The following is a 14,138-nucleotide window of genomic DNA, read 5'->3' on the forward strand; positions in this document are numbered from 1 at the left end:
TGAAAGACCAAGAAAACAATTCTAAAATTACATGAAGAAATTATAAAGGCTTCATTTCAGATCTCCGTGCAATAAAAAGATTTTAAGAATGAGAATAAAAATTTTTTCTAGCCAGCCACTTTTAAAAGCCAACATGTTCAAACTATTTCCTAAATAACACCTGAACAGAGGACATCAAAACCACAATTACAGGCATTTAAAAAATAACTGTGGGGACATTGAAGAGCATAACACACGAGATGTGACTGATGTCGAACTAGAAGAAAATATAAAAACTTAAGTGCTTTTTTTTTATTTGAAAGGAAGGGAGAAACTCACAGAACTAGACACTTATCTCAAAAAGCTCTTTTTAAAAAATGACAATTAGAAAATAGAGGAGCGGCTCGGGAAGAGTGTTAGTGGGATGTAATGGAAAGTCGAGAAAAACATCAAAAGAAAGCAGAAAGAAGGAAATAATAAAAGGAAAAAAGTCATCAGTTAATTTAAAAAGAAAATTAATACTATACCCAAGATTTGGTACTTTAAAACAACAGAAAATTAAAATTAAGGCTAATAAGGAAAAAAGCAAACACAGACTGAACCAGGAGGCTTTGCATTTCTGCATGGAGAGTTAAATTTATTAAATAAATGATGTTTAAACAAATGTCAAAAAAGTATCAGAGATACTAACATCTGAAAAGGGGTATAAATAGTTCTTAAAAGAAGAAAATTTGCTCTGCGTTGCTTATAAGAACAAAAATGTGAACTCACATCCCACAGAGATACCATTTTTCACTTACTGGCAAAAATCCAACAGGTTTTGTCAGAGGTGTGGTGAGGCAGACTCTCCTCCCTCCTATAAACTAGTCTGACCTCTGTGGGGCAGTGATTTGGAAATACCTGTGAAAAAATACACAGTGCTTACGCTCTTTGACTCAGCTCTTTTCTTTCTAAAGCTTTTCTCTTCATAGAGACTTTGCTCAGAGAGACCCCTACAGACATGCACAATGACATTTTTACGAAGTTATTGCTTGAAGCATGGTTCAGTAGCAAAAGATTGCAAACAACCTAAATGTCCTTCAGGAGAGAACTGGTTAAGCAGACTCAGGTACAGCCACACAGTGGAGGCCTCCAAGACTGTACAGTGAAACAAGAGAAAGTTCTGTGGACAGTCAGGAACAGAGCTCCAAACATATTTAATGAATTAAAATTAATATGATCAAGTATATTGAGCCATTGACAGCATTATATTCAGTTAAGTTTACTTAATGTTAATAAACTAAATAATGTTATTAAACATTAAATAGTTATATTTAATATGTTTTTATATGTTATTATATGTTAAATTCGCATAGTTTTATTATATGTTAAATTAGTATAGTTCAGTGATTCAAATAATGCTTATATTCGTTAAAAGTCTGCAGGAGGGTAAACAAGACATTATTAATAAAGCAGTTGTTTTTGTGGGGAAGAGAACTGGGCAGCGTGATGTCCAGAGAAGTATTTAAGGCTTTTTGATTTTTGAACCTTGTGAATGTGTTAGCCATTTAACAAAACAAAATGAAGCAATTCTAGATAGAAACGTACCTAGATACACAGACAAATGGAGGGATTAGGTGAGTCACAGTCAGATACAGACGTCGTCACTCAAGTGCCGGTTTGAGTTAAGACATAGCATATTTAGACAAATTATTAACACTGACTTTACTCTTCATGCCATTCCATTTTCCAGCATTCTAAATATTTTTTCTCATTCTGCCAAAGAAAATCTCTTCCTAAATAAGTATCTGTGTATACTTCCCTGTTGGTATTTTTATGGAATTTTATAATAATTTCTTTTTTAATACTTTCAATGTTACACATCTTGAACATATAAGATTCTTACTAATGTTTTACACAGATGGAAGAGTCTCAGCACTAACACATGAACTGAGAAAGTTTTACAGTTGTCGGTAGGACCTTTTTCTTTAACCGCTTACAATTACTGCACAAGTAGTTTCATTACTAGCCTTCAGTGCCGTGTTGTGACAAAAGTGGTGTATCTTCACTGTTGCAGTCACCTTCTACTCACATCGTTCACTTTCTTCTCATCTCAGCACAGGCAGAATGAATTACAGATTTAGCTGGATTTTTTTCAGCTTCCCAGCAGTTAGTTTTTTTTTAACTTCCTGCGTTAAGAACACTTGGCATGAGATCTGTCCTCATGACAGATTTCTACGGGAGCAACATAGTATTTTAACTATTAGGTACAATGTTGTACAGCAGCTCTCTAGGACTTACTCATCCTGCGTAACTGATTTTTATACCTGTTGAATGACATGTCCCATGTCCCCTCCCCTCAGCCCCTGGCAACCACCATTCTACTCTGTTTCTGTGAGTCTGGCTGTTTTAGATACCTTATATAGTTGTGTTTGTCCTTCTGTGACTGGCTTATTTCACTTGGCACAACGTCCTGTTGTTCATACATGCTGTTCGGCATCTTGGCTGTTGTGGTGAATAATGCGGCAGATACTGCTTCAGGATCCTGATTTCGGTTCTTTTGGATAAATACCCTGAGGTAGTTTTGCTGGGTCACATGGTAGTTGTGTTTTTCAATTTTTGAGTACCCTCCATACTGTCAGGAACTTCTGAGTGCTTTATGCATGCTTCCCATTTCATCACACAGATGACTAAAAGACTCAAGATTTAATAAAGTTAATAAATTTTTACTGCTTCATCGAAAGCATATTTAAGTGAAATTGGCATCCTTTTTTTTAAACTGCAAGTGCAGAGCAGTGAGGAATACAATGACCGTAAGTATGGTTTGGTGCCACTGCTTTGATTCCTGCTTAAAGCACATCATTGCTGTATGACCATCAGAGCAAATGTCAGCACAGTGGAAAAAGCATACGGCATCCTCATACCATGAAGCCAATTTCGGTTTTTATGGTCCTGGCCCCTTAAATAGGTCTCGAGGACCCTCAGAGGTTCATGGACCACACTGAGAAATACCAATTTTCACTAAACTAACCTCGTCATTTTATAACTGAGAAATTTGAGTCCTCTTTAAGTAAGGCATGGTAATTCAACAGGAGTTTATAGATTTATTAAGAAAACATAACCTATTTGTTATTTTTACTAAAATAATTGGATTCCTTTTGCAGATTAACTGCACATATTGGAGGATTAATGTCACATCACTCGAAGCAGAGTAAACTCTCAGAAGGCCCTGAAAAATCAAGCTTTTTAAATTTGTTTTCCTCCTTTGAACAAGTTGATATGTCTAAAACCTACACCTGACACAGAATCACTGAGCAGAAAGCATGGGAGCGTTCGTGTTTCTCGAACGTGGGCCTTGGTGTTGAGAGCTGTTCCTTTTAGATGTCACCCATTAACATGGTTCCTGGGTTAGCTGAGCGCTTAGAAGCAGGATGCCAGAATGTACCCAAAAAGGGCCTGTGTTGCGTTTCCCATGGTGGAATTAGATAATATGCTCAGAACTGAAAAATATTATTTGAGAAAAGTCAAAACTAGATCTGAATTTAAGAGATGGATTAAGAGTGACAGAGTTTGAGTTAACAGAATACTATCTCAGTAATTAATTATTTTCTAGAATAGGGGTACATAAAGAAAGGAACAAGGAAAAAGCCATAGGTATTGAGAAAGTAAAATGTAAAAAGAAAAGAGTTTAGGAAAGGCATCAGATGTCTCACAGAGCCCCTACGGGGAAGTGCGATGCCAGAGACAGCTTGATCACAGGGGTGAGGAAACTGGCCAGGTCTCGAAGCTAGTACACATGGTCATTTCCCCGCCCTGCTTTCTCAGTTTCATATTCTTCAAACCTAGGTGCTGCAAGCCTCATGTTTTGTTTTGTTTTTTTCTTTTTTTTTTTTTTTGGTTGGTTGGTTTATAGCCATTTTAGAACATTTAATTACCATCTACTTAGTTGAGAAAAATGTAGACTGTCTAGATTTTTTTCAATAGTTATTAACACATTGTGCTGTGTGTATGTGTGTGTAGCTACCAGGATTCAAGCTCACTGTCATAATCCTCAATTCATCAATTTCATTTCTTAAGCACCTACTCTGTGTCAGATACTCACCTATTTACTGGAGGCAGACAGCTAGGGCTCTCCTTTCACAGAGCCTACGTTCTAGAGGAGGCAAGGACACCACATATAATAGGCAAGCATCACAGGAGTGCCAAGGCCCCGAGGCGGGAGCAGAGCGCAGGAGGAGGGACGTGAAACAAGATGAACTGAGAGTCCGGCAGAGGCCAGGACAGTAAGGGGCCTTTAGGCCAAGTAAAGAATTTGAGTTTTATTCTAGGAGTCTTGGGGATACTATTGGAGGATTTTAAGCAAGGGAGAGAGATAATCCAATTTATATTTTGTTACATCTCCAACTGCAGTCTAGAGGATAACATAGGAGCAAGTGTGGAATCAGTGAGACCAGTTTGGAGGCCAAGGCAATGCAATCCAAGCAGGAGCTGATGGTAACCGGAACTAAGGGGGGGAAACGTGGACGGACTGAAGATGTGTTTTGAAGGTAGAGTTGATAGAATTTACGCCAGGTTCAACATGGTGTGGAAAAAAGTAAAGAATCGAGGATGATTCTTGGGTATTGATTTTTAGCTCAAACGATGCCAGTCACTGACATAGGGAACCTAGGAGGTGAAGAAGGATCCAGGTTCTGAGACATGTTACATTTGAGATGCTACTAAGTATGGATGGATGTCTGGTAAGACACCCACGTGGGGATTGGGTGTGTTGGTCTGAAGCTGAGGGAGAGATCAGGGCTTGGGGGCTAGTAAGTGGGATTTGATGAGATTCTCTAGGGAGAGAACAGCAAGAGAAGGGAGGGGGGCTGGTTACCGTCTAGCTGGGAAGTGTTCCATTATTTCAATGCCAGGTGCAGAGGTGCCAGGATATGCGGGTTGATAAGCCCTGAGGACCTCAGCAAGAGTGGGTCCAGGAGAGCTCTGCTGAGAGCGGCTGTGTCGAGTGGGTTAGGAGAGGTTAAGGGGACGGAGTAGGGAAGCGGGGTGGTAACTAGTGACAGGTTTTTCAAGCAGTATTGCCACTAAATGAATCAGAAATGGGGCTATAATTTGAGGGTTGCCTTCAGGTAAAGAAAGACACTTTCAAAGCTGAGAGACTCATCTACAACAGTGCTGTTCAAACTGCCCAGCAGAGGAGTAAAGTGTCTGTTCCCAGTGCAAGATGAGATGAGTATGGAACTTGAGAAGAAGGCACTTGGAAGCTTGCGTGGCAGTTTGGCATTCCTGAAACATCCGAGCAGATGATTTTTCTAATACTTTTTTTATTATATTTTTAAAAGATATTAATGACAAGTTGAAGTTTACAGAACAAACCAAAAAACTGGTCCTTCACCCTGCACAGAATTTGAGAAGCTCCAGGATGTTTGATAGCCGATGACATGATCCAGGATGGAGAGAAATTGATGATTCAGGAGAGAGGGGGGCCAGTATCAGGAGCACACTCCTTGGGAAGGGGGCAGGGTTGAGACCTCAAGCACCCGAAGGGAGACTGGGCCTGCGTGGAGCAGCAGTGTTTCGTCCTTGTTATAGGAGGGAAGTCAGAAGGTAAAGTAACAGATGCGGGGATATGGGCAGGATTGGTCCAGGAAAGGTGACAGAGGCCCTTCCAGATGCTTCTGTGCCATGTTACCTGTGCTGACTTTGACAACCAGGTAATCCCGAACTTGTCTCATGTATGTGCCCAGTTGAAAGTGCCGAATGATGCTGTACGTGTGCATATCCATCAGTAGCAGGGAGCAGAATTCTCCCTATGGCTACTGTGTGACTATCAGCACCATATGAGCATCAGATGAAATTCAGATAAATCTGGATGGTTTACATGACTGTCCTTAAAATAACGCAGAGTTGATCCAATAGTCAAAAGAAAGGACAGACTCGATGAGTCTTCCACATCAGGTGTTTTTCCTTCAGGAAAGTTGCTTCTCTTTGGCAAAAGCAGCATGAGCTTCGTGTCCTGAAGTTCAGAAATATACCAGTACTCTACAGGTTAGATTAAGTGGAAGTGAATTGATAAACAAATATATGACCAGTCAGGTAAGTATCATGACTTGACACAATTGATCCTAACAGTATGTTCCAGTTGGAATAAAATGCCATGTTTTACAGGCAGTTTCAGTTAATGCATCACGGCATTAATTTAATACATTTGTATGCAATCAAAATGGCCTTTCTTGAAGAGAGTAATCCCTGTAGACAAGGAGCAGTTGTGTGGCATTCTACTGGAGCGTGGTTTTCGCTTTGAGGTTTTTACAGAACTTGAAAAGTCTTTGCTCTCTTCCACGGAGGTGACAGAAATTAGATCAGAGATTGTGTCTTTGTGGGAGCACTGGGCTTTGTGTGGTGACTGGGCAACTTTAGAACTTTTCACATTTTACTACTGAGCTTCATTGGAATAGAGGTTCGGGACAGATTTGGTCCTGAGTTTGGAGTCTCTTGTATGTTTTCCTGTATTTGTGGAATATTTTGCAGTGTATTTGTTACTTTATAATTGAAAAAAATGTTTTAAAGTGAAATAAGTCAAACAGAGAAAGACATATGCTGTGTAATCTCACTTACATGTAGAATCTTTTAAAAGAAAATTCAGGATCATGAAAACAGAGACTAGAATGGTAGTTGCCAGGGGCAAGGGGAATGGGGAGCTGTTGCTCAAACAGTACAAACGTCCAGCTGTAAGACAAATGAGTTCTGGGGTTGCAACGCCCAGCATGGTGACTGTAGTTAATAATACTGTAGCATATACTTGAAAGTAGCTGAAAGAGTAGCTTTAAAAAAAAGGCTTAAAAAAGTATTAGAGCAGTCCAACTCAGTTCAGCTTCTGAGCTACACGCCCAGCTTTTAAATGAATCTAGCAGAGGGAAGATTCTGCGACTTTAGAAAGATGAACCGCATGGTATGATTTTATAATATCTCTAATTTAGATTTTATGTTGCATTTTTAACAAGTTTTCTAAACCTGAAATGCATATATGTTCAGGCAATACGCAACTATTCAAGGTGGTAAGTTTCACTGAACTCAGTGGTTTAGTTTACTCCAGGTACATTTCATAAGGACAAAAACTTAAGGATTGTAAAAAATAATAAGAGAAAATAGATGTCTGTTGGTTTAACAGAACTAATCTATGTGTGGAATGTGTATGTGAGATTTACAAAAGAAATTTAGTAATACTGTTCCAGGAAGCACGCAGACCTAAACAATACAAGATATATATGTATTTATATATTTATATTTATTTTACCTTTATTCATTTGGATAAAAATACTGTTACATTGCTTATGTTTAAGATAGACTTTTGAGATTAGGGTAAAGATACCTGGGAAATTGAGTTTCCGGGCCTTTTATGACACATCTAGGGGCTCTGTGGGTTCCTTCCACTGACAGCTTCAGAACCAAAGTCGCTGTTGTTAGGACATTAAATCATATTTAACAAGAAATGATTAATTTATGTATACATTAATTTAAGAAGTCTCTTTGGTATATATAACATTTACCACTGTTTTCCAATTAGAGATTAGACGTTTTAATGTTTTGTCTTGAGGATTTCCTTATTTGCAAACAAATATTTCCCAGTCCACAGGACACGGCAGTACCTATCTTATTTAGATTTATTGACTATGAAAAGCCTTGTTAGAGCTTTAAGGTCCTGCTCATGAAATATATTTTTTCTGGCAGCATTTAAACTTACCAAGGAAAGAAAACCAATAAAGTATTATTAACAGCTTTTTAGACTTTCCCAGAGGTTTTTAAAAATCCAAAATTGAAATGTTAAGCCCAGCTTTTTAAACCTTTGGGCTGACTTGTGTAGCCTTTTACATCACTGTCATGTGCACTGGGTCGCTCTGTCTGGGCTGGGGCTATCCTTGTTCCGTGCTGTGAATGTGAGTCTGGTGGAGTCACTTAGTAGAGAAAACCAGTCCCTGGTGCTGGGTAAGAATGGGGGAAATCATTCTTTTGTTTGCTGGCTTCCTTTAAAATCTCGCTTTTTTTCTACCTAAAATTCAAAAAACAAAACAAAACAAAACAAGTGATTTGCTGTGGAAGCAGTAAGTAATGTTTCTACTTGATCCAAGATACACCTCTTTGGGATGAGATGTATTTTTTTCCAGAAAAGAAAATTGAGCTTTTCTCTTAATATTTAAAATCTGATGGTTGGCTACCGTAATATTTCCCTTAAACAAGAAAGGAACAGAACTGAAGATTTTTCCATTAAATTCTGACCTTCATAATGGAGATAATGAATGTTAAAAGGATCCTGAACACTTGTTTTATGTGAACAAAATATATTTTTCAAGTGAATCATGAGTATAATTTGGTTTATTTAGGTGGGCAGATCGACAGAAAGCCCTATTGACTTCGTCGTTACAGACACAATTTCTGGCAGTCAGAACAATGACGAAGCCCAAATTACACAAAGCACCATATCCAGGTTTGCCTGCAGGATAGTCTGTGACAGGAATGAACCTTACACAGCACGAATATTTGCAGCCGGATTTGACTCTTCCAAAAACATATTTCTCGGAGTAAGTACTATTAATAAGTATGTTATTTCTAGAAAAACACCTGTTATCATATGTAACATTTAACTGTGGCCAAAAAAATTTGTTCTGCACAGTACTTCTGGCTAGATTTTGAGATTTTAGTTTTCAGATGGACAGCTTGAAAAGCTGTTATTAAAATCTGAAAGGAATTATCTATCATTACTTGTTCTTTGTTATGGCTGCTATATTAATTATAATGTATAATATTACTTTTAAAAGTATATATATTAACATATATAATGTATTTATGGTCGATTTAAGGGGGTTTATTTCAGAAGGGAAAAAACAGTCAGCTCTAGATAATTGAGGTTCAGAAGAAAATGTTCATTCATTTGTTCAAAAAACTTAGTGTTTGCTCTTTTCCATTTTGGGTGTTATAAATGTGACATCACAGAGAACAAAACAGATTAAAAGTCTCTGCCTTCATAGGATTTCCATGTAAATAAAACCCCAAAGTTTTAGTGAATATCCAGTTTAGTCCCTATTTGAATCAGGATATTTTTGCAGGGGGAAAAAAAAACCACCACTCAAAATGGTCTGAACGGTAATAAAAACATACCATCCCGTGTTACAGGAAGTGCCAAGGAAGGCCAGCAGCAGGGTGGCTGGTGCGGTGGTTCACGACATCTAGGAAGCCAGGTTCACTCTGTCTTGCCCTCCGCTTCTGGGCACATCACCTGCCTCGGACGAGGTCTTGATGTGGGTGAGCTGGTTCCTGCGTGTAGCGTGACCACTTCAGCTGAAAAGGAGGCAGTAAAGGCAGTTTATTCTCCTTTTAAAGAGCAGAGCAAAGACCCTTTCCATGAAGCCTCCCCGAAGCCTCGCTCAGGGCTCACTGGCCAGAACTCAGTCCCATGCCCACCCCTAAACCAGTCATTGGCAAGGGGTCTAGGATGCTCATCACTGGCTTATCCTAATCAGATTTACCCCTGAGTCATGGGAACAATATCTGGCTCTGTCCCCAGGAAAGAATCTCTGTGGCCCGGCATCCGAGAGACTCTTTCCTGCCATCACGTCCTGCTGCTTGTGCCCTCCACCCTTGATGATACAAACACTGATTCGTATGAAAACAAAACCGTGGCCACAACTTGTTGGCTTAAACATATAAAATTTCCAAATATATTAAGAAAATTTTTTTCCTCTTCCTACTAGTACTTCCCTGATGAGTTCACATAAAGCATTTTTAGATAATAGGATGAAAGCCCTGCACAGACAGAAGTGAAGCATACATACTAGACTCCTGAAAGCACCTGGGGCAGGGTGGGGGTTAAGAAAAGAACCTCTGAGCGAGAGGCCCAGGCCTCAGGTTTTGTTTTTTAAGCACCCGAGATAAATATATATATCCAGCAATAAATCACTTACCCATTTTTGCCCTTCTTTCATTCTGTCAGACTCATTGCATATTTTACCCTTCTGATATTATTAGCTTTAAGTAGGAAATGAAGATTCCTCACTTGCCTCTTCTCTGCCCCTACCCAATATTTTAAAGAGATTCCAGAATCCCTTCATATTGAACATAATAACCTTGCACGATTTTTCTCTCCAGGAAAAGGCAGCAAAGTGGAAAAACCCCGACGGCCACATGGATGGGCTCACGACAAATGGCGTCCTGGTGATGCATCCCAGAGGGGGCTTCACGGAGGAGTCCCAGCCCGGCGTCTGGCGCGAGATCTCCGTCTGTGGGGACGTGTACACCTTGCGAGAGACCAGGTCTGCGCAGCAGAGGGGAAAGCTGGTGAGTGGACTTCACTCCAAAATTCACGAAACTACAAAAAGCTAACTGTCATTTTCCTCCCCTGAAATTCAGAACCTTTGCACCGACTGGTCCAGGGGCTGCTGAGAATGGGAGTTCTCTGAGAGGGAAAGGGGCTTATTTCCTGTCATGGTTATTTTCTTCCACTACGGGAAAAGCTTAGTCTTTTGCTCCTAACTACCTTAAGTGCATGATCTTATTATATACTCCACAGAATTCTGCTGAAGTTCACTTTAGGAAGAATTAATCTTATTTTTAGTGTAAAACTTTACTGATTTAGTCTTGGATTGCTTAGGATTTTTCTAATTAGTGAAAATTATGAATTACAGAATTATTTACTAGACTTTCTGGAACTAAAAGATAATTAAGTTAGCTTTTTTTTCTTTCTTGAGATCATAGTTAGAAATTAATTCATAATCCCCTGTGTAATTCACCATAGTTACAGCTTTTTACTTGAAATAGTTCATACAGTACATTGGACCTGCCATGTTAATATTTTTCCTATAAACATTACTGCTTCTCCCAAATGCCCTAAAGCTGTTGGGTTTTTAACCCTTTCTTCTAAGGACAATAATTACAATACCTTAAATGGGAAGCTTTGGCTTCTGATCTTGCTGTAGCTGTGGGGCACAGCACTAAAAGGTTCCTAATAAAATTTCCACTCCAGTACTTTTAATTAATTGTTAGGTAGAAGCTAGAACAAGCGAGAACAATTTTTTTTTCCCAAACCATCATAGAAAAAAATATAAGGAATAGAGGATGTGGGCTAGTGTTTTTCGGAGAGGATGATAACCAGGAATTTCTCAGCTGGAAAAGGAAGACGGGGAACTGTTTTACTAACCTGGTTTGCTCTTCTCTGCTGGACGTTTGCTCTTAGGGAATTGTTATTTTTATGTCTAGTTGACACCGTCGTTCAGCTCCAGGCACAGCCTCTGCATTTTATGATAAAGCCCAGTCTTGAAGCATCAGGGCTGAGTCAATATGAGACGTATTTTCTAAGAAAAGCCAAGCAAATTCAATACGTTTTGTTAAACAGTTTTCAAGAGATTGTAAATAGGGAAGAGAATAACTTTTTGTTTTTGATCATAGGGTAATTTTTCCACAAAACCGACCTAGGTTGGGCACCCTCGTAACTGATCTCTGTAACAGTAAAACGTCAACATACGTTTGCTGGGCGCAGGTGCTGTATTCACATTTAGAGACATTAGCTCATTTAATCTGCACAGCAGCCTCATCGGGGAAGTGGAATTTTCCCCATTTTGTGGATGAGGAAGGTATGGCACGGAGACGTTGAATATGTCCAGTCACAGAATCAGAAAGCAGCTGCAGGTGGGATTGCAACTCACGTGCTCCTGTCTGAGGCTCTGAACGTGGTACCATCTTGTCGGGAGTCACGCCTGGCTCTCGCCATCACCAGAGCATTGCCTCCGTGGGCAGGGAGAAAACATACAGTCCAGGCAGGTCTGTCCAGGAGGGCACATCACAGGATGAATTTCTTGTCAACTCTGGTTTACATCTTTTGCTCCCAGATAGAGAAGCACATAGAAATGACAGTAAGAGGGAAAACGGGTTAGAGCTACTGTTTGAACAGCCGGTATGTATTAATGGTGCTGAAGTCAAGCCCGGCCCAGGTCCTGGTCCACCGCTTACCAGCTCTGTGGGAGAACTGACCTCTCTGTGCCTGGCTTCACACCCATAACTAATAATGCTAGTCCGTATCCTCTGGGACTATTGTAAGAACTAAGTCAGGACTGGAGCATGTTGTACACAGAACAGTCCATAATTGGTTGCCATGACTAAGCAGGAGCTAGGAGCTGGGAATCTGGCAGTGAACAGGATGCCCAAAGCTCTGCCCTTGGATTGTGAAGTCTGGAAAAGGTCAAAGGTGAGGCAACAAATCATTAGGATAAGACACTGTCTACCGAGAACTACCCTATAGGAAAGATAAAAAGATTGTTCAACAGTGTGGCCACCACCAAACTCCAGTTTCTTCCCACACCAGAATTCTTCTTTAGACATAGCTACCTGTGGGGATGAGACCTCCTCTAAGGACCACCTGTGGTCAGGAAGGGAAGGGAGCCTCTGGACACCTGACGGAAGGGGAGACCAGGAGGTGCTTGGTGTGGCCGAGGGGCAGGGAATAGGAGATTTGTGAAGTTCGTTAGAATAACCACTGTATCAACTGAACTTGTAAAGTAGATGTCTGTGCTTAGGGCTTTGTGTGTGTATAGCATCTATGATTTCTACCCAGTGTTCAGCTGAGGAAAGGGAGGCTCAGGTACCCACCCCCTAGTCCTGTCTTTCAGGGAGGCAGTGGGATAAACTGTGCCCCTGTTTATTTCCCTAACAGTGATCTTTGGTTATTTTGAGAGGAAGTGATGTTAGCGTGATTGGCCGAATTTTGCTGTTCAAAGGCCTGTCCAACTTGCCATAGGTGGAAAGTGAGACCAACGTCCTGCAGGACGGCTCCCTCATCGACCTGTGCGGGGCCACACTCCTCTGGAGAACGGCCGACGGCCTCTTTCACACCCCAACGCAGAAGCACATCGAGGCCCTCCGACAAGAGATCAACGCCGCGCGGCCACAGTGTCCGGTGGGGCTCAACACCTTGGCCTTCCCCAGCATCAACAGGAAGGAGGTGGTGGAGGAGAAACAGCCCTGGGCCTACCTCAGCTGCGGCCACGTGCACGGCTACCACGACTGGGGCCATCGGAGCGACACGGAGGCCAATGAGCGGGAGTGTCCCATGTGCAGGACTGTGGGCCCCTACGTGCCGCTCTGGCTGGGCTGCGAAGCAGGCTTTTATGTGGACGCGGGGCCGCCCACTCACGCTTTCACCCCTTGTGGACACGTGTGCTCAGAGAAGTCTGCCAAATATTGGTCTCAGATCCCGCTGCCTCACGGAACGCACGCATTTCATGCCGCCTGCCCTTTCTGCGCCACACAGCTGGTTGGGGAGCAAAACTGCATCAAATTAATTTTCCAGGGTCCCGTTGACTGATAACCTCAACAGCCATCTGCGACTTTATTAACAAGTTACTGTGAAGATTTTGCCACTAACTCTAGATTTTACCTTTTTTATAATGCCATTTATTAAGGGGAGGGGGTGTCCTGAGGCTGGGAGAAAAAAGGGGCACAGTGATGAGACATGCCAGGAGTTGGAGAACGGTGGTGTGTTGCATGCTCAGAACAGCAGCATCGTCACTGAAGTCTGCTTGATTAAAACCATGATACCTTTGTAACATTTGGATTTAAAATGCCATGCTTTAATTTTAACCTTGGGTTTTTTAAACAGGTTTTCCTAGTTAAACTTGGACAGGACTTTAAATCCTATCTTACAAACGTAGAAGAAATTTATTCAAAAGTTGTTGGCTTTTAATTGCGACCTTCAGTGCTGCGTGGCATAGGTGTGAGACTTGCCGTGCCTGGAAAACACTTGATACAGGTTAGACTCTGACCAGATACCAAAGGCGTGGCTCTATAAGATGTTGTTGGGGGACAGGAGACCTTAGGCACAGGTGTCTGTTTTGAATCTGGGGCTTTTTTCTAATTTTTCTTTTGAGGGAAGGGAATATCCATATGTTATCATGGGGTTTTTTTTAAACTTCAGTGGGATTCAATTACGTTATACAGACATTCATCAAATACCTTGGCATTTCAAATGAAGAATTTTCCGTAACTTTGTAGTCTGCCTTTTGTTATTTTGGTCTAGTATGGTCTGTCCCCAAGACTCATCTTGTATGGCCAGAACTGTTTGGTTGATTAAAATGTGGTAACTCTTAAAAAACCATTAACTGAGGGTGATTATTGCAGCAGTAAACCCGGCCCAGGTA

General features: G+C 40.9%; 1 protein-coding gene and 1 long non-coding RNA gene across 15 annotated transcripts in view; one reads left to right on the forward strand and one right to left on the reverse strand.

Moving 5' to 3' along the window:
• The window catches only part of PELI2 (pellino E3 ubiquitin protein ligase family member 2), a 482,489-nt gene extending 468,940 nt beyond the window's left edge, over positions 1–13,549 (forward strand). For all 14 annotated transcript variants that reach the window (XM_072963099.1, XM_072963110.1, XM_072963102.1 and 11 more), the window contains 3 exons: positions 8,337–8,534; positions 10,099–10,287; positions 12,740–13,549. In XM_072963099.1, the coding sequence (XP_072819200.1) occupies positions 8,337–8,534; positions 10,099–10,287; positions 12,740–13,306 (954 nt within the window). In that variant the 3' untranslated portion in view covers positions 13,307–13,549. The remainder of the gene's footprint in view (positions 1–8,336; positions 8,535–10,098; positions 10,288–12,739) is intronic.
• LOC107033132 (uncharacterized) lies at positions 7,225–12,807 on the reverse strand. Its single transcript, XR_001458541.3, has 5 exons — positions 11,652–12,807; positions 11,147–11,300; positions 10,077–10,264; positions 9,112–9,291; positions 7,225–8,005 (listed from the first exon to the last, which is right to left on the reverse strand). It is a non-coding gene; the product is annotated as an uncharacterized lncRNA (long non-coding RNA).
• Positions 13,550–14,138: the final 589 nt, after the last annotated feature.

This window comes from Vicugna pacos, chromosome 6 (assembly GCF_048564905.1).
Source record: "Vicugna pacos chromosome 6, VicPac4, whole genome shotgun sequence".
Lineage (NCBI taxonomy): Eukaryota > Metazoa > Chordata > Mammalia > Artiodactyla > Camelidae > Vicugna > Vicugna pacos.